The 17,694-nt window shown below is 43.5% G+C and overlaps 1 protein-coding gene across 3 annotated transcripts in view; it reads left to right on the top strand.

Moving 5' to 3' along the window:
* pld3 (phospholipase D family member 3) overlaps window positions 1-17,595 on the top strand; it is a 17,632-nt gene extending 37 nt beyond the window's left edge. Inside the window, exons 1-12 of one of the 3 annotated variants that reach the window (XR_003979888.1) lie at window positions 1-120; window positions 2,070-2,154; window positions 2,653-2,700; window positions 2,995-3,158; window positions 3,944-4,124; window positions 4,377-4,491; window positions 5,290-5,417; window positions 12,260-12,460; window positions 14,745-14,884; window positions 15,228-15,411; window positions 15,696-15,907; window positions 16,282-17,595. The exon at window positions 1-120 is cut by the window's left edge and continues 37 nt beyond it. Coding sequence is in view for 2 of the 3 variants with exons in the window: in XM_030381169.1 (XP_030237029.1) it covers window positions 2,128-2,154; window positions 2,653-2,700; window positions 2,995-3,158; window positions 3,944-4,124; window positions 4,377-4,491; window positions 5,290-5,417; window positions 12,260-12,460; window positions 14,745-14,884; window positions 15,228-15,411; window positions 15,696-15,795; window positions 16,282-16,454 (1,461 nt within the window). In the remaining variant the exon portion in view is untranslated. Of the gene's footprint in view, window positions 121-1,572; window positions 1,707-2,069; window positions 2,155-2,652; window positions 2,701-2,994; window positions 3,159-3,943; window positions 4,125-4,376; window positions 4,492-5,289; window positions 5,418-12,259; window positions 12,461-14,744; window positions 14,885-15,227; window positions 15,412-15,695; window positions 15,908-16,281 lie in introns of those variants that run through there. The other 2 variants (XM_030381169.1, XM_030381170.1) reach the window with 2 other exon arrangements.
* Window positions 17,596-17,694: the final 99 nt, after the last annotated feature.

Below are 17,694 nucleotides of genomic sequence, written 5' to 3'. Positions count from 1 at the left end.
CTGCGGTGTCTTTGTCGCTCCGTACGACATTTGGCAGCGACCGTATAGCCTTTAAATAACTTAATTTGGCTCACAGGTTTATGGACCATTTGTGTTGGGGCCGCATAACAGCCATATCAGGTAGGTGAATGCGTGTTATGTTTTCAGCCTTGTCTTACTGTCAGTCCTCAGTATTGGTGCCATAACTTCATTGTTGTCGATGCTCAGTAACTCCGAACGAAACACTTAAGTAACGTAATTTGGAATTCAAATCGATCCATCCATTTGTCTACAGATATTGCTATGTTTAAGTATTTTCGACCTATAGGCCTTTTCTGGTTTTTCTGTTTTGCATATCAATATTTCTAAGTTGGCTGCTGATTCTCCTGTCAGACAAACAGTATTTATTTGTATCTAACTAAAGCCTAAATGTTGTTATAGCGTTCGATGAAGCTTGTGCATGTCTCGTGTTATGATGCGGGACCACATCTGTGTAACATCTGGGGCAGAGACTGTGTAACACTTAGCATGGGAGTCGTCCTGTTATGCTTTCAATTTTGAAACAAAATTTATAGGATCAAGATACGGCCGTCCAGTACTTCAGCACTGATGTACTGTTTGATATACTGGTTTCTAAAAGTTGTCCTGTTGTCCAAATTAGCCATCATTCTTTCTCAAATACAACAGATAAATTCTTCCAATCCCACTTCTTCTTGAACAAAGAATAGCCCCATTATAATGAAATAAATAGGTGTAATACTAGTTACATAATACGTTACAAATTAATTGTGACCTAGTTATTTTGCACAGCGCTTGACGTGCACTGCCTGTCACTGAATCATCAAGGTCTAGTTCTTATAAGCCTAAACGTTTAGAATACCAGTCAAATTTAGCGGGGATATTAACTACAAGTATTTAGGTGAATCATATCATCAAGTTGATTTGGAAAACACATTCACATTCAGACTGTGCTGTAAGTCCCAATCACTGTTTTTCATTCCCATTCATTCATTTCCAAAAAATCGACCAAGAGTATAACTGATTATCAGCTCATTTAGACCAACGTGTCGAAGCACGTATAGGGGTCAGCAGGTAGGCTGGGGACCTGGGGAAACAAACCCGTAGCCTACCCGAAACATTCACGGCAATTGATTTCATTTGCACCAAAATGTTCTTCTGTAGAACGTCCCACTTTAATTTTTTTATTGTACTTTGTGTATTGTCAAACAGGTTCTTGGATGTTTTGTATATGAATCACCAGGATCCCAGCATTCACTGAGTCACATGACATACCTTTTCCTTTTGGGAATCAATGCCCCGGACAATCCGACCATTGCCACATGAGATACTTCCTCCAAAACAAGTTGCCAGCAGACACTCAAATGTGTCTTCACTTAGCAATCCAAAAAGAGAACGCAGTGTCGTTATGTTCGAAAGGAGGACATAATTTATCCTTAAAAAACAAAGAACCCTATGTACCACGTAAAATAGATATTGACGCAGATGCAGTATAGCATACGCGGGACAACGACTGCGTCGGAACAAACATCCTTTGTTGACGTATGGGGCTGGTCCTTCTGTGTGCACCTGGAACGTTCTCAACAGACGGAACGCAACAGTCAATGGGCGCAGGTGTATAGAAATTAGCACCAGTCAGACGTACAGCGATGCCCGACTCGGAGTTGTGTTTATGAATAGACGTCTGATCAACACAGCCGGAAGAGAGGGTAAACATTATTGGATGTATACCTGTACTTTTATTTCACCTGGTCACTCTTACGCCTATAAATACTGTGTGATAAGCATTTATTGTCCAAGAGCAGTCGAATGTGCAGCCAAAGTAAGCATTTCATTGCCTGTGGAACATTTAGGATTTTGTATGTAACAAACTCAACCTTTCAGTTTAACTTGAACGTGAGTGCTTCAGTACTTGTTCAAAGAGTATGAGCTGTATGGTGAAGTAGAGGTTCAGATTTTGAGGATGACTAATAGAGAACATCAGGTCAGAGAAAGGGGCTACAGGCCTGGAAACACGGACAAGAAAACAGCTGTGTCGATACCAAAGTGAGACAAAACATTTGCTTGCGCAGATCTGAGCAGCGCTAGGAAGAACCTCAGCCAGTCGTGAATCCTCTGTGCTCCGTCAACATGAAGACGGGACTTCCCTACGAGAGGGTAAGACCCCACCACCTCTTTTCCCCTGCAGAAGGCAGTGATTACGCTAATACTGTTATTTTTTGTGTGTGTGTGTGTGTGTGTGTGTGTGTGTGTGTGTGTGTGTGTGTGTGTGTGTGTGTGTGTGTGTGTGTGTGTGTGTGTGTGTGTGTGTGTGTGTGTGTGTGTGTGTGTGTGTGTGTGTGTGTGTGTGTGCGCGCGCCTCTGTGCGTGTGGTAACTGTCTCATGTTACCACCTAAGAATACTCTCTGGCAGAAATTCTTGATATTCCAGCTTCAGCCCCGCCCTGACTTCCTACCACCCCTATACCGTCTTAAATATATATAATTTAAATTTAAATACTTCATCCTACTTGATAAAGAGCGTTGCGAGGATAGCTTTAAGAATAATCAGTATTGTTGTTGTTGTTGTGGTTGTTGTTGTGGTTGTGTGTGGCTGAGCTGCTCTGTGGGTGGTGGTAATGTCTGCTCACGTTTGAGTTGTTATCTGCCGTGTAGGTGGAGGACGTTCAGCGGAGAAGAGAAGAATACAGCAGAGCACAGATGGTGACCATTACACACACACACACACGCGCATACACTAATGTGTGTTTACACTCATGCACACGGGCACACATGCATGCATGCACAGACACATTCACACAAATGCGTAAAAAAAACAAAAACAAATCACTATTATGTGTTCATTATCGGTCTCAAATTAGCGGTTTAATGTGTGTCTGTTGAGACTTTATGTTACTCGAGTGAAGTTATTTAAAGAACCACGTTTAGGGCTTTTTGATCGGGTCCAAACAGCTCCCGTCCAGCTCACGGTCCCTCCCCCCCCCCCCCCCCCCCCAGTACTACAGGTGTGGGCTGGCCCTGGCCAGCGTGTCCGCCCTGCTGGTGCTAGCCGTGATCCTCCAGAGCCTGATGACCACCAGGGGGCCCTCCTCGTCCCCGGACCCAGTCCCCAGCCCCAGGTTCCCCGCGGCCCGCGGCCAGACCTGCTCCGACACCTGCAGGTGAGGCCCAGAGGTTCAGCCAGCAGGACGGTGTGTTTATCCAGCTCATAAGAAGGCCAGAGAGTGGACTGTGTACTATTTGGGGTTTTACTATTGGGTTGTATAGCAGACACTTGCATAAAAGCAAGTCAATTATCTGTTATAGTAATCAATAATTGCAGAGTAAAGAGCATTTCATATGCAGGCCATTAAGGAGCAGGTAGGGGTTAGACAGTACAGAGACAGGTCATTAAGGAGCAGGTAGGGGTTTGACAGTACATAAACAGGTCATTAAGGAGCAGGTAGGGGTTAGACAGTACAGAGACAGGTCATTAAGGAGCAGGTAGGGGTTAGACAGTACAGAGACAGGTCATTAAGGAGCAGGTAGGGGTTTGACAGTACATAAACAGGTCATTAAGGAGCAGGTAGGGGTTTGACAGTACAGAGACAGGTCATTAAGGAGCAGGTAGGGGTTTGGCAGTACATAAACAAGTCATTAAGGAGCAGGTTAGGGTTAGGCAGTACCTAAACAAGTCATTAAGGAGCAGGTTGGGGTTAGGGCTTTGGGGTTCAAACCCGGGACCTTTCGACTTCGAGGCAAACCCCCTAACTAGTGGACTACCAATCCCCACACTGCCCTACCCTGCCCCTATATAACCCTCAGCAACAATATAATACTTTGCCACACTTTGCTGAAAAACATTATCATTTGTAATCCATTCATTCTTGGTTAAACTTTTATCTTTCCTTTTTTTTTGTGCTCAACCTTATCTTGGGAATTTCTTTTTAAACGTTTCCTACATCAGGATAGTTTTGGTGGAGAGCATTCCGGAAGGTTTGGTGTACAACGGGAGCACTGCCAACCCTTCCATCTACCAGGCATGGCTCAACCTGATTGGTGAAGCTCGCAGCAGCCTCGACATCGCCTCTTTCTATTGGACGCTCACCAACAAAGACACAGGCACCAAGGAGCCAACCGCCAATCAGGTGAGGGGATGCTATTTGGTTCAATGGCTGTAAGACGTGGTGCTAGACATTTGTGTCAATCTGAAAAATATTCAATGTTTTCAAATGTCAGTCCTACATATGTGTCATATATATAAAGTTAAATATGCTTGCCACTATTCTGGTGATTTAAGTTGATCGGTAGCATCAAAATGATGTCCAATAAAAAATTGTTGTCATGTTTGACACATGAATATCCTAAAACATCCAACCCCGGTGCATTGTGGGCCACAGGGGGAGGACGTGCTCAAGAGACTGGGCGAGTTGTCCGGGAAGCTGCCCGTGCGCATCGCCGTGGACTTACAAAAAGACAAGCACCCTGCCAACCTAAAGTTCCTCACCAGCGCCGGTCAGTCTCTGTTCCTCTTACCGTGAACCCTCTCCAAGTCCTCTCTTAAGGTTATGGTTCCACGTCGACGCAACGCAAGGGGGTTTACGGACCCTTTACGTCCTTGCGGACCCCCCTTGCTTCCGCAAGGGCCTGACATGCGTCTCCCAAATATTTTAACCTTCCACAATCACGACCTAAAGGGCTGTGATTGGTCCGCTCACTAAAAACCGACGCAGAATCAAAACGGGTTCACGACTGCGTCGAAGCGTTTGCGTGGCCCTTGCGTTGCGTGGACGTGGAACCATAATCAGCCCTTCACTGTGTTTACTATTCGCTGTTCACTCGTTCAGAAGACGCTATTCATCCAAAACGACCAACAGTTCTGATATATGTCACTCAGCAGCAGGTCATTCCGTTTGGCTCACTAAACGGCTAGCCGGATGCTTCATTTAGCGAGCCTTGTACGGCCTTTTAGGCCATAGTATAGCTTTTCTTAAGGATGCGTTTGTATAACCAAGGGTTTACGTCAGATCAGCGGGTTTTTTCCTTTGTGGCCCCACCTGTACGGCTAACATAGCCCTGTTATCATTAATACTCATATCTATATCAGAACCTGAGGTGTAGGTCTAGTATATCGGGTCACACCATCATCATCCCCAAAAATGAAGTTCATATTTTACAAATTCAACAAATATTTGATGTGATCCTTTTCGTTGTACCCCCTGGGGCCTGCTCCCTGAGGGCCGGGATGGCCAGGGTAGGACGCCCAGGGTGGGCCCCCCAGAGTGCTGACCGGGTTGGTTGTACATGTTTCAGGGGCCATCATCCGCTCGGTGAACATGCGGGGGCTCACCAACGGGGTCCTCCACACCAAGTTCTGGATCGTAGACAAGAAGCACATCTTCATCGGCAGTCCCAACATGGACTGGCGCTCGCTTACACAGGTACAGAAACACACTCACATACACACACCAATGCACACAAATGTGACCACACACCCACACTTGAAAATAGGAAAACACCATCCCACACACAGCCCAAACACACCTTACCACATTCATTGCATTTAACTCTGCAAGAACAAAATAAACAGGTGTGTGTGTGTGTGTGTGTGTGTGTGTGTGTGTGTGTGTGTGTGTGTGTGTGTGTGTGTGTGTGTGTGTGTGTGTGTGTGTGTGTGTGTGTGTGTGTGTGTGTGTGTGTGTGTGTTGTTAGATTTCAGCTTATTTCTAAACTGTTCGGACAGACTCTGCGTTGTGTATTTTCAGTCGTAGTAGTAATTCTTGAAGTCGAAAACAAAGCAGCTTGACAGGTTGGATTAGAGGGTTGAATAGATGGTTTATTCCAGGATGTACAGCGAGATACAGACTTAGGTTGAATAATCTATAGTGGACCCGGTGGTCGATGACTTGTTCCTCGGCTGTCGAAACCCTCTACTCCTCGAACCAAAGGGTTGGGGCGAGTATTATACAAAAAGGGGATACAGGAATAACACGTGAACAGACGCACTCTCAGCCTTGATAAGGTATCTGGCCCTGGCCATGTCCCGGAGGCCAGGTTCAACCTACCTTGAGACATAACAATGGCAGAATGTTGGGGACAACACCTTGTATCAGTATGAGAGGCCCTGGCCTGTTCCTAGACTAGAAATGTGAACAATAAGAGAGACACTAAAATACACCAACATTCTACATTCCTCCCTCTTGATCATACTAAACATAGTTTAAAGATCACCCACAAAAAGAGAATTCAGTGTATTTTCTGGTGACCCATTAATAATTAACTAAATCAATGAAAGAAAGCATAAAAGGCAATAGACAAGTAAATTCAAATCATACACAAGTAAACAAGGTGTAGGCCACTATAATAAAGAAAATAACAAACTCATTAGGTTACTCATGATTAAAACATTTTTAAAGAATCAAGAAAGTCAACTGTCGAGACACCTCCCTCTGCTTGGCAGAACAACATCACAGACAATACTGCATGACTCAGTTGGTTTTGAGTAGCAGTTGCAACAGAGTTATTTTCCAGTTGATGGCCACCGCAGGTGTGATGGGGGATGAGGATGAAAGTTCGTAGTAGGGCGTCAGGACAAACACAGACACAGTTCAGTTCAAGGACTCCTCCCAAGGACTCAACAAGTGTCCATGTCTCCTGGATCTCCCAGGTACGATGAAACATGAAACAAAGAAAAAGTGCAGTATCAGTCATGGGGGAGGCATTGTCACAGCCTCCAACATTAATAATAATCAAAATGATTCGATAAACAATGAAAAATGATCATACAAAAATAAATCGCTTGATTCGAAAATGGTTATATCAGTAATCAGTAATCAGTCATCATAGTTCTCAATAAACCTTGTGTGAATGAATGAATGATTGAACCTTTGTTCAAAAATAAAACAAAACAAACAAAATGTTCTAAAGCTGAGCAGTTGTGTCAAGAAGGAACCAACATGAACTTAGATAGGCAGTGACAAAAGTCCTAGCATCTTTCGAAGACTAACCTCTCGTGAAAATAAAGGAATGAAAATAACAAACACTCAAACACTCCCTACTCTTCACCCTGTATCAGTTAGTTTGCGTGCCAAATCTAACGAGTGTCATTCCAAGTTGGTGTTATTGTTGGTTTCCGACACTGAATCGCATATGTGGCTGAGTTCTTCAGCACTCTACGCCTGTAACTTCTTCAATAGTTCCCTCATTTTGTCTGAGCGATTTTCTTCCCCTACTCTCTCGTTGGAGCGGTCACGGTACATCTTTCGAGGGGCTTTACATTCTCTCATCCAGTGTCCAATTTGTCCACAGTTGTGGCATGGTCGAGGTTCTTTCTGTCTGACTGGCTGGGGGAATCGTCCTCTGTCCCTGTTGGACTGGGGGAATCTTTCTCGTCCCCTGGCTATTTCCTTCTTCTCGTCAGCCAGGAATCGAATCCTGACTTCTTCATCTCGATCCACCTTTTCTCCGAACTCCTTGATCGCTGCCATTGTGCAGTTACTGTTGTCCCAGCTGGGAAGCCTTGTCTTTACTCCCCTTCGGATCTCCGGCAGTACCTGGTGGAGATACATGGTCTTCAAAGGCAAGTCCTGTGACTGGTCGATGGTGTCCATATCATATTCAGTTTGGCCTGAGTACAGCAAATAACATTCGAAGAAGCGCTTATTGAACTGGTCCAGACCCTCGTCTTCCTTCTGCATACAGCGAGTGATTGTTGTCCAGTTTACTTGTGCCCTGGAGTGTTTTTGGATCCACGCCTTTATGGCCTCCCATCCCTTTCCTGGTCTCATTCCGTCTTCTCCTATGGCATCTTCCACCTCGTATCGAATCTGGGTGCGCTCAGTGCTGCTCAGGTGTTTGAACAATATAGCAAGGCCATCGTAGGGGTGGAGTTCGTACAGAAGCATCAGTTGTTTCAATTTCATCCATGGCTTTAGGCCTGCTCTCCTTGGGTGGTCGATTTCCGTACTCCATTTTTCGATGTCCTTCGGGTTGGAGGGTTCATAGAGGATTGTGCGTCCCTCGGCGCTTTCTATCTTCTTCAAGGGCCTGAGGTTAACTATTTCGTCTTTCTCATCTTTGGTCGTCATGTGTGGTGTTGCTGCGCCTCCCATCACACTGCAGTGTGGTTGTTTGTTGTCATCAAATCCTCCAATGCGTGATTCATTCTTAGTCACTGTTCCAGGCCTCACCTCGGGGGGTTGTTGTGGGATCTGGATCGCATCATGATTAGCATAGTCAGGTGGGGCAGATGGATTTCCCTTCCGTGGCACGTGGGGGGTACTGCAGATGACCGGATCACTGTGTCTCGACTCCTGTAAACCACCAGGGAAGATGTATTCCCCATCTGGGCCACACAATGGCAGTTTGGGGTACATGCAACCATAGGCTCCCAAGGTTCCTCCTCCTTTGCCTTGGTCACTCCCCTCAGAGGGCCCTGAGTCGAGGGGGTTGGCCGCTATCAGTCCTTCTCCGACTAGCGTCGTGTGTAGGTCTGTGAACTTCCTCTGCTCTTTGTTCCGAGTCGCTTCATCCTTGAACAAACGAATTTCGTCGGCAAGCAGTTTGATTTGCACTCTAATTTTTTTCAGAGCAGTTGTCTTTTCCAATTCATCTCTCTTTTTGTTACAGAGTCTCGCTAACTGAATAAAGATCAATCTCTCTAACCTCCACTTCAAAAACATCTTGTTCCTTTGGTTCAGATTGCTATCCTCTTCCTCCTCCTCTGCCTTCTTCCTGCCTTTACCTTTCGGCATTTTTTCTATCTTTTTCTATCTGTAAAGTAACTAAAACTAGCGACCAATCGCTGTTTAGAAAGAAACAAATAGACGCCTCCCACGGAGCTCGGTATGCCAACAACAGATGATGGCACACTTTTTCCCTCTTCGATTAAAAAAACAATACAGATGATTCCTCGGCGGGGATCAAAACAACATAGCACAAACAAAAAAAACTCTAGCGATTCATGTAACCTCACCAGTGAATTCAATACAAATACGGTTTCACTCCTTGTCCGACAAGTCGTAAAACAAAAGCCCTGAGCAAACCAGACGTCTTAAGTTATATTCAGGACACGTATCAACATTGACAAACTAGCACAGATGAACAAATCACTTGAATGACATGCTATTACAATATTCTAGGACTCAATCCCAGCTCAAAGGCCTTATTCAACAAACAATATTCTAGGACTCAAACCCAGACCAAAGGCCTTATTCAACAAACAATATTCTAGGACTCAAACCCAGACCAAAGGCCTTATTCAACAAACAATATTCTAGGACTCAATCCCAGACCAAAGGCCTTATTCAACAAACAATATTCTAGGACTCAAACCCAGACCAAAGGCCTTATTCAACAAACAATATTCTAGGACTCAATCCCAGACCAAAGGCCTTATTCAACAAACAATCAATAGTTTCATATGGCGTATATTCAGTGATTATTACACAAACTCTTAATCACTAATACAGGTCCTCACTTCGTCAAGCTCTTAATGACACAACTTCATTACTCAGCAAATGTAGTGCAGCCTAATAGTAAAACAAATAATAATAATCACAGTTATGTGTGTGTAGATTATTTTAAGATTACTTTCTTGTTCTTTTCTCTTGGTCGAGAGTGTGGAATGAGATTCAGTCACCGTTGATTCCCACGTGGTGCATAGAGATGCGCTGGTTCAGCCGCGTTGTGGATGCGGGTCCCTCAGCAGGGCAGGCGTTGATCAGACGTTCCCAGGCAGGGCGCACGCTCTTCTCGGTCACAGGGCAATCTTCAGAGGCAATCGTCTTCTCACTCCTCTCTCTTCAAGACGGTGTCACGGCACCAAATGTTAGATTTCAGCTTATTTCTAAACTGTTCGGACAGACTCTGCGTTGTGTATTTTCAGTCGTAGTAGTAATTCTTGAAGTCGAAAACAAAGCAGCTTGACAGGTTGGATTAGAGGGTTGAATAGATGGTTTATTCCAGGATGTACAGCGAGATACAGACTTAGGTTGAATAATCTATAGTGGACCCGGTGGTCGATGACTTGTTCCTCGGCTGTCGAAACCCTCTACTCCTCGAACCAAAGGGTTGGGGCGAGTATTATACAAAAAGGGGATACAGGAATAACACGTGAACAGACGCACTCTCAGCCTTGATAAGGTATCTGGCCCTGGCCATGTCCCGGAGGCCAGGTTCAACCTACCTTGAGACATAACAATGGCAGAATGTTGGGGACAACACCTTGTATCAGTATGAGAGGCCCTGGCCTGTTCCTAGACTAGAAATGTGAACAATAAGAGAGACACTAAAATACACCAACATTCTACAGTGTGTTTATAAAATCTTATGGACACCACGATACTCCTCTGCAAATCATGTTCAGCTTCAGTTAGTTGACTCAACCAGTTATTCAGCATTTGCAGGATTGGTCAGACTTCATCCCATCTAATGTTCTATGTCATGTCCGGCTTGCACGCGATATGTGGAGCCATGCCGTGCTAATTAACCTCAGCATTATGTTACTGAACTGAAGATATCTGTTGGTCAGACATGTGAGGTTGGTTGTATCAAGGATCACGAGGGCATGACTCCTGCAGTGCTGAGTTAGGATTAAGCCAAAGTAACCCTTCACGCCTCCGCAGTGTCAGCCAAAAAACCGGGAAACAAGTCAAAAGGTTTGGCCGCTTGTTTGGGTAAAGGAGGAAGCCAATGTGTTGACTTGGTTGATTTAGTTTCTGTCAAAAGCTGCACATGCTGTGATCGAGTTTATTTTGGTAGGGTTGGGCCATAATCACAACAAAATACACAATATACACAATCGACACATAACGGTTTACGGTTAAACAGTCAAATAATCAATAATTTAATCAAGCGAGAGCACATCTTATGACGTCTGTTTCGAAAGTCCAATGTGCTGCAACACGCTCTTCTGCAATTTCCTGCAAATCACTGTTTCCCCCATTCTTGTTTCATTCATAATAAACCCATAAACAAATAAGTTAAGTTTATGGCTGCTAGGCATGTCCTTCATCAGCTTGCTATTCATAACTTTGTGTTGGTAGTAGTCTATGCTAGGCTAAAGTTTCATCGGAAGATGGAGTGACAAAGCCATCCATTTTGAGAACAGCAAGGGCATCGTATTTCATGTTTTCCTCCATTGTCTGCATGTATGCCCGGATAGTTTTTCCTGCTAATTAGGTTGTGTAGTTAGAAAGAAATCCGGCAGCACTTTATACCTCGCTTACATCAATATTTGATGTGCAAAAAAACGAAAGGGGCGCTTATAAAGAGAGACATATTTTGAGATGGTATCGCTGAGTTTACTGTAATAATTTTGAACTAACGGGATATATATCGTTCAATCAGAAGATGGCCCAACCCTATTGTCTAGTAGTTTTACTTTCTTTGTTTGTTTAACCTGTGTGTGTGTGTGTGTGTGTGTGTGTGTGTGTGTGTGTGTGTGTGTGTGTGTGTGTGTGTGTGTGTGTGTGTGTGTGTGTGTGTCCGTCCCATGTGTTCCACTCTTTTACTGAAGTCAACCAACTGGAAAAGGGTTCCAAAATTCCAAGATGTTTTGAAGAAGTACAAAATGTTTTTGAAAAAGTCCAAGGAACCCACTTCCTGCTTGGACGTTGAGTCATTGCAAATTTTTGTAGTTTATAAAAAAGATAAACCTAAATGGTTGTAAGTCAACCATATTGAGCAAGTATTCTGTCCACACAGTCTTGAATCAATGACCTAAAAGGTGGGAAGGTTTAAGTTGTTTGGTCCTGTCTTGTTCCTCGGGGGTGGGGGGGGTCACTCTGCAATTAAAATTGTGCATACATTTTGCAAATAAATGAATAAATAATAAACTAAACTAAGTCACAGGTTATACTAGCTTAGTTATGCTTAGAGGGTATGCTGACGCACAGTTATTGTTATATATCCGGGCGGAAGTGGCTCAGGAGGCGGACCGGAAGCTTGCTAGTTCGATCCCCAGTGTCGAGGAGCTGGGGATCGAGGAGCTAACCCTAACTGCTCCAGACGAGCTGGCTGTTGCCTTGCGTGGCTGCCACCGCCGTCATTGTAGGAATGAGTGAATGTGTGTATGAATTGGTGAATGTTAAGCTATCAATTTAAAGCGCTTTGAATGGCCATTGGTTAGAAAAGCTCCATGTAAATTAAATCCATTTACCTTTTGGATCAAAACATCCAACAAATGACATTCATTTTATTATATTCATGAGGTCAGTGTACACTTAACTTTACTAAACTCGGTCCTTAGTCCAACACCTTGATTGTGCTCTCCCTCCCCCAGGTCAAAGAGCTGGGAGTGGTGGTTTATAACTGCAGCTGCCTCGCAGAAGACCTGGGCAAGATCTTCGAAGCCTATTGGTTCCTGGGCCAGAGCGGTCAGGAAATCCCCGCTACTTGGCCCAGCAATTTCTCCACAGCCTACAACAAGGACACGCCCCTCCAGCTGCCACTCAACGACACACAGTCGGGTGTCTACCTATCGGTGAGTTTTTTTCATTATTTGTCTTTATCTAATTATTATTATGAGGTAATTTGGGTGTGTTTTCTACCGCACGGTCACGTGTATTTTCTGTTTGTTATTTAATTTGTGTAAATCAAACAAAACAAAACATAGCCATAACAAAGTAACTCCTAAACCTGAAGTCATTAATAAACCTTAAAAGGGACATGTTATGAAAACAACATGTTATGTTTCCTGTGGTGGGGTGCTGTTTTGGGTCTCTGGTGCTCCCACATGCATACAAACTTTGAAAAGTCAGTTTCGGCGCCCCCCTCCTACGTAGGAAGGGGGCACAGTTGAATATTACCTCACACCTCAAATCAGAGCATAGCTAAGATTTTGTGGACCAGCGGACGAGCAGCTCCGGCGGGGGGAGCTCGGTGCTAGCCCTGCAGCTAAGCGCCGGGATTACAATCCCTTTCTCTGCCGGACTGCCGCCGAAGCTGGAGACATGGGGCAGAAAGCGACCAGACTGTTAGCTCCGGCGGTGTACTCCGGGAGCCGAACTGCGGCCAAAGCTTTCCGGCTGCTCCGGCGGGTGTACTCCGGGAGCTGAACTGCCGCTGAAGCTGGCAGGTCCGGTGGGGGTAGGTCTCGACGGAAGTCCGGCAGCTCCGGTGCGGGGAGCTCGGCGGAAAGTCCGGCAGCACAGCTCCCTGAGTACAATCCCTTTTCTCCTCCATGTTGCGGTTCATGGACTTCAGAGAGTCAAGGCCAAAGTTCCTTTCCCCCAATTCCTCTCAACCATGGCCGAGATATCCCCCACTACGAGTCTTTACTTGTTGTGGAAGTGCCATAGACGTCAGACGCAGTCTATATGATTCATATCATCCGAGGCGCACATAGCTTTTGGCCGTGATATTAGAATAATATTATATAAAAACCCATATATAATATTATTATTGTTATATTATATGATCTAGATAAAGAGCTCCAGTAGTCCGTAAACGGCAACAGTTCCTTCTCCTCCATGCTGTGGTTCAGTCTGACAGCTCATTGGTCAATGGGCAGCAGCTCATTTGCATCAGAGCTACAGACACCAGAAACAGCACATTCTGAAGGAACTGAAACAGAGGGCAATAGCGGTAGGCAAGATCTTTTTTCGTAAAAGCTATTTCCAGCAAACATCTTCATAAACATGTTTTCTGGAACTCAAATACTATGTTTACCTGTTGGGAAAACACCATTATATGTCTCCTTTAAGCAATAAACATTGAGAAAGTAATACATCATGCAAGTAAGTAACTACTTAGAAATATAACATTAAGGTACAAGAAGTAACATTTAGTTATCATGAAGTAACATGAAGTTAACATTAGGTAAAATGTAGATATATTTTGTTAACATTCGGTAAAATGTTGTAGCATTAAGTTAACATGAGGTAACAGTAAGTTAACATGAAGTAACAATAAGTTAACATTAGGTAACTTGAAGTAACATCAAGTTAACATGAAGTAACATCAAGTTATCATGAAGTAACATAAAGTTAATATGAAGTTACGTCACAAGTTAACATTAGGTAACATTAGGTAACATGAGGTAATATTAGGTAACATTAAGTTAACATGAGGTATCGTTAAGTTAACATGAGGTAACATTAAGTTAACATGAAGTAACATTAGGTAACATCAAGTTAACATGACGTAATTCAAGTTATCATGAAGTAACGTAAGTTAACATCAAGTAACATCAAGGTAACATGAAGTTAACATAACACACACATAACACACATTAAGTTAACGTGAGGGAATATTAAGTTAACACAAGGTAACATTAAGTTAACATGAACTAACATTAAGTTGACATTAGGTGACTTGAGGTAACATTAAGTTAACATGAGGTAATAAAAGGTATCATTAAGTTAACATTAGGTAACTTGAAGCAACATGTAGTTGACATGAAGTAACATGAAGTTAACATCAGGTAACATTAAGTTAACATTAAGTTACCATAAGGTACCATCAAGTTAACATCAGGAAACATTAAGTTAACATTAAGTTACCATAAGTTACCATAAGGTAACATGACGTTAACATCAGGTAACATTAAGTTAACATTAAGACTTACCATAAGTTACCATAAGGTAACATCTAGTTAACATCAGGTAACATTAAGTTACCATAAGTTACCATAAGGTAACATGACGTTAACATCAGGTAACATTAAGCTAACATTAAGACTTACCATAAGTTACCATAAGGTAACATGACGTTAACATCAGGTAACATTAAGTTAACATGGCGTCCCTTTCTGTGGCCTCCCTCAGAGCTCTCCTCCCTCCGTGTGCGCTGCGGGCCGGACCTCGGACCTGCAGGCTGTGCTGTCTGTGATCCAGGACGCTGAGGAGTTTGTGAACATCGCGGTCATGAGCTACGTCCCCATGATGGAGTTCTCCCGTCCCAAGCAGTAAGCCACGGACGTCGGGGCCGCCGCGTTGGCCTTTTGTTTGTGGTTGTTAGGGCCTTGTGGATTGTCCTCAAGGTTGGGGAAAAGGGTTGCTTTTGCCTGATGCAGTTATGTTGTTTACTATTTAACTATTGAATCTATCTACTATTGAGAAGGAGCTTCATCCAAAGCGGAATGGGGGAATATTTTGTTTAAATGAATGAGTTGTTATTTTCACCCTTTGACTAAATTGTTGTACTTTTTATTTTCTGTCTTATTTAAGCATTACTTGTGTCAACCCAACATTGCGTTAAAGGGCCTCAGTGTCCATGTTCTGAGACAGTGCGTCTGGCGCCCCCTACAGGTACTGGGCTGAAATTGACACCCAGTTGAGACGAGCTGCGTTCCTAAAAGCGGCCAATGCTGGACCAGCGCTCCAGGTGCGCCTGCTGATCAGCGACTGGGCCCACTCGCAGCCATTCATGCCGCCCTTCCTCAAGTCCCTGGCGTCCATCTACGACCCCAAGCACAAACTGGACATCCAAGTGGTGAGTGGCTGCCCCTGTACACCTGCAAATCAACATGAATCCTGAGTGGATGCAGAAGATCATCTAGATATTGGAAACTATATCTAGGGTTCCGTTGATAGACCCGGACTCTGCTCTCCTTGGATAATAATGACATGTAAGCATTATTTATTCAGCGTTGTTTAAGGAGACTCTTAAATCCAAAGCGCCCGCAGTGAATTTAAGATGTATCGCCTGAACCCCTAGCCAATAGAATATCCTGCCCTTGATTGCATGCAATGTGTGTTGTTTTTTTTGTCTTTCAGAGGCTGTTTGTGGTACCGGCCAACCCGTCACAGAAACTAATCCCCTACGCTAGAGTCAACCACAACAAGTATATGGTGACCGACAAGATAGCCTACATCGGTAAGGCCACACCCTGCATGTGGACCACCATTAACAACACATGATAGCCTACATCGGTGAGGCCACACCCTACATGTGGACCACCATTAACAACACATGATAGCCTACATCGGTGAGGCAACACACACTGCATGTGGAACACCATTAACAACACAAGATAGCCTACATCGATAAGGCAACATGCACTGCATGTGGACCACTATTAACAACACAAGATAGCCTACATCGATAAGGCAACATGCACTGCATGTGGACCACTATTAACAACACAAGATAGCCTACATCGATAATGCAACATGCACTGCATGTGGCCCACCATTAACAACACATGATACAAGAATTACGGATTTAAAATTGTGTATTTATATTTAAATTCTATACATTTTTTTTATTTTACCTCAACTCTATTTTATGGGATACAGTATGATATCAAGCAAGGCAAACAGTCACCAAAATAAAGTCTGGATGTGTGTGCTTCACCCTCAGGTACATCCAACTGGTCAGGTGACTACTTTGTGAACACAGCCGGCGTCGCCTTGGTGGTCAACCAGACTGCCTCGCAGACGGAGGAGCCCACTGTCCAATCACAGCTCAAGGCTGTGTTTGACCGGGACTGGTACTCCGCCTACAGCACCCCGATCGACCACCACTCCTTTTAAGGGCACGATTTAGCGATGTATGTATGTAGCGATGTCTCACGATGTTTAACACTGCAACAATCAAAGTGCCAAGGAGCGAACACTGTTTTTCTTCCTAATACGAATTCAAACGCTTACAACCATGTAAAGTTAGTTAGACTCAGAGACCTACCTGTCTTGTAGCAATAGCTGCCCACATCAGTAGGATGTGCACACATCTTTATCGGAAGGACATAGCCAAGTTATCCAAGTACTACACTGTGGAAAGAAACCTAATCGACTACCAGATGATAGTCCAATCAAAATCAAGAAGGGTGTAAGGAGGAAATTTAGCTTTTGTATTGGGAGTGAGCTAGACACTTGAGTTAAGGTGAGCGAAATGTCTCAGAGCTCCTGTCCAATGCACTAGTGTAGCCTTAAATATCCATTAACACCCCACAAAGTTATATAATGGTCGTTATTGCTCTTTATAGATGTAAGCTGCAGCTTAACTCAAAGTGTTGACCGCAAACTCCCCCGTGAGCTGTTTCCAAGATGAAATCTTTGCCTTCTTCTTACCTTGACAACAAGGTGGACAAAAAAGCAATGAGCTTTATCAAGACGTGCAAACAGAATCAACCTCCCCAGTATTTCATTCACTCAAATTTAAATTACTTTGTACTTTAAATAATGGATCATTAATATAAGCTGGGATGAATCCCCTTATTTCATCTCATCTCATGAATCTTTTTTTAAAATCTTTTTTAAGATCTTTCCTTCAACTAGTTTAGAAAACTGTTTAGTTTTAAATGGTGCGACTGTGGTGTTTAAAATAAAGTTATTTACCTCAAAGTATTATCTTTGACATTACCTCTTCTGCAAACATCGCCCCAGGTAATCTCAGGGAGTAATGATTGAATGAATCATATGGTGTGTTTTCAGAAGTGCTTTGAAATGCTGGATTTATTGTGAGAAAATGTTAATAACTATTGGTACGCCAACTTAAATAGCGCCAATAGAAAAAAAAAAAAGATGGGGTTCACTGATATTTTTAGATTCCTTATCAGATCGATGGGTTTTTAAACATCTTTTTAGTTTACACCGGCTGCCTATTTAATGACTTAAAAAAGATTTGTGTACAGACTTTTTCTTTGTAACACAATGAAATAAATGATTGAAGATATCATTTCTGTATGAAGTTTTCATTGAAACCAGTTCAACCGACCAACATACAGTGTGTATTATAAGGAATTGTTTCATTATAATTTATTAAGAGTTGAGT

The sequence above is a fragment of the Gadus morhua genome, chromosome 16 (genome assembly GCF_902167405.1).
Source record: "Gadus morhua chromosome 16, gadMor3.0, whole genome shotgun sequence".
Classification (NCBI taxonomy): Eukaryota; Metazoa; Chordata; class Actinopteri; order Gadiformes; family Gadidae; genus Gadus; species Gadus morhua.
The sequence above is the reverse complement of the archived record's forward strand: the minus strand, read 5'-3'. Positions and strand labels throughout refer to the sequence as shown.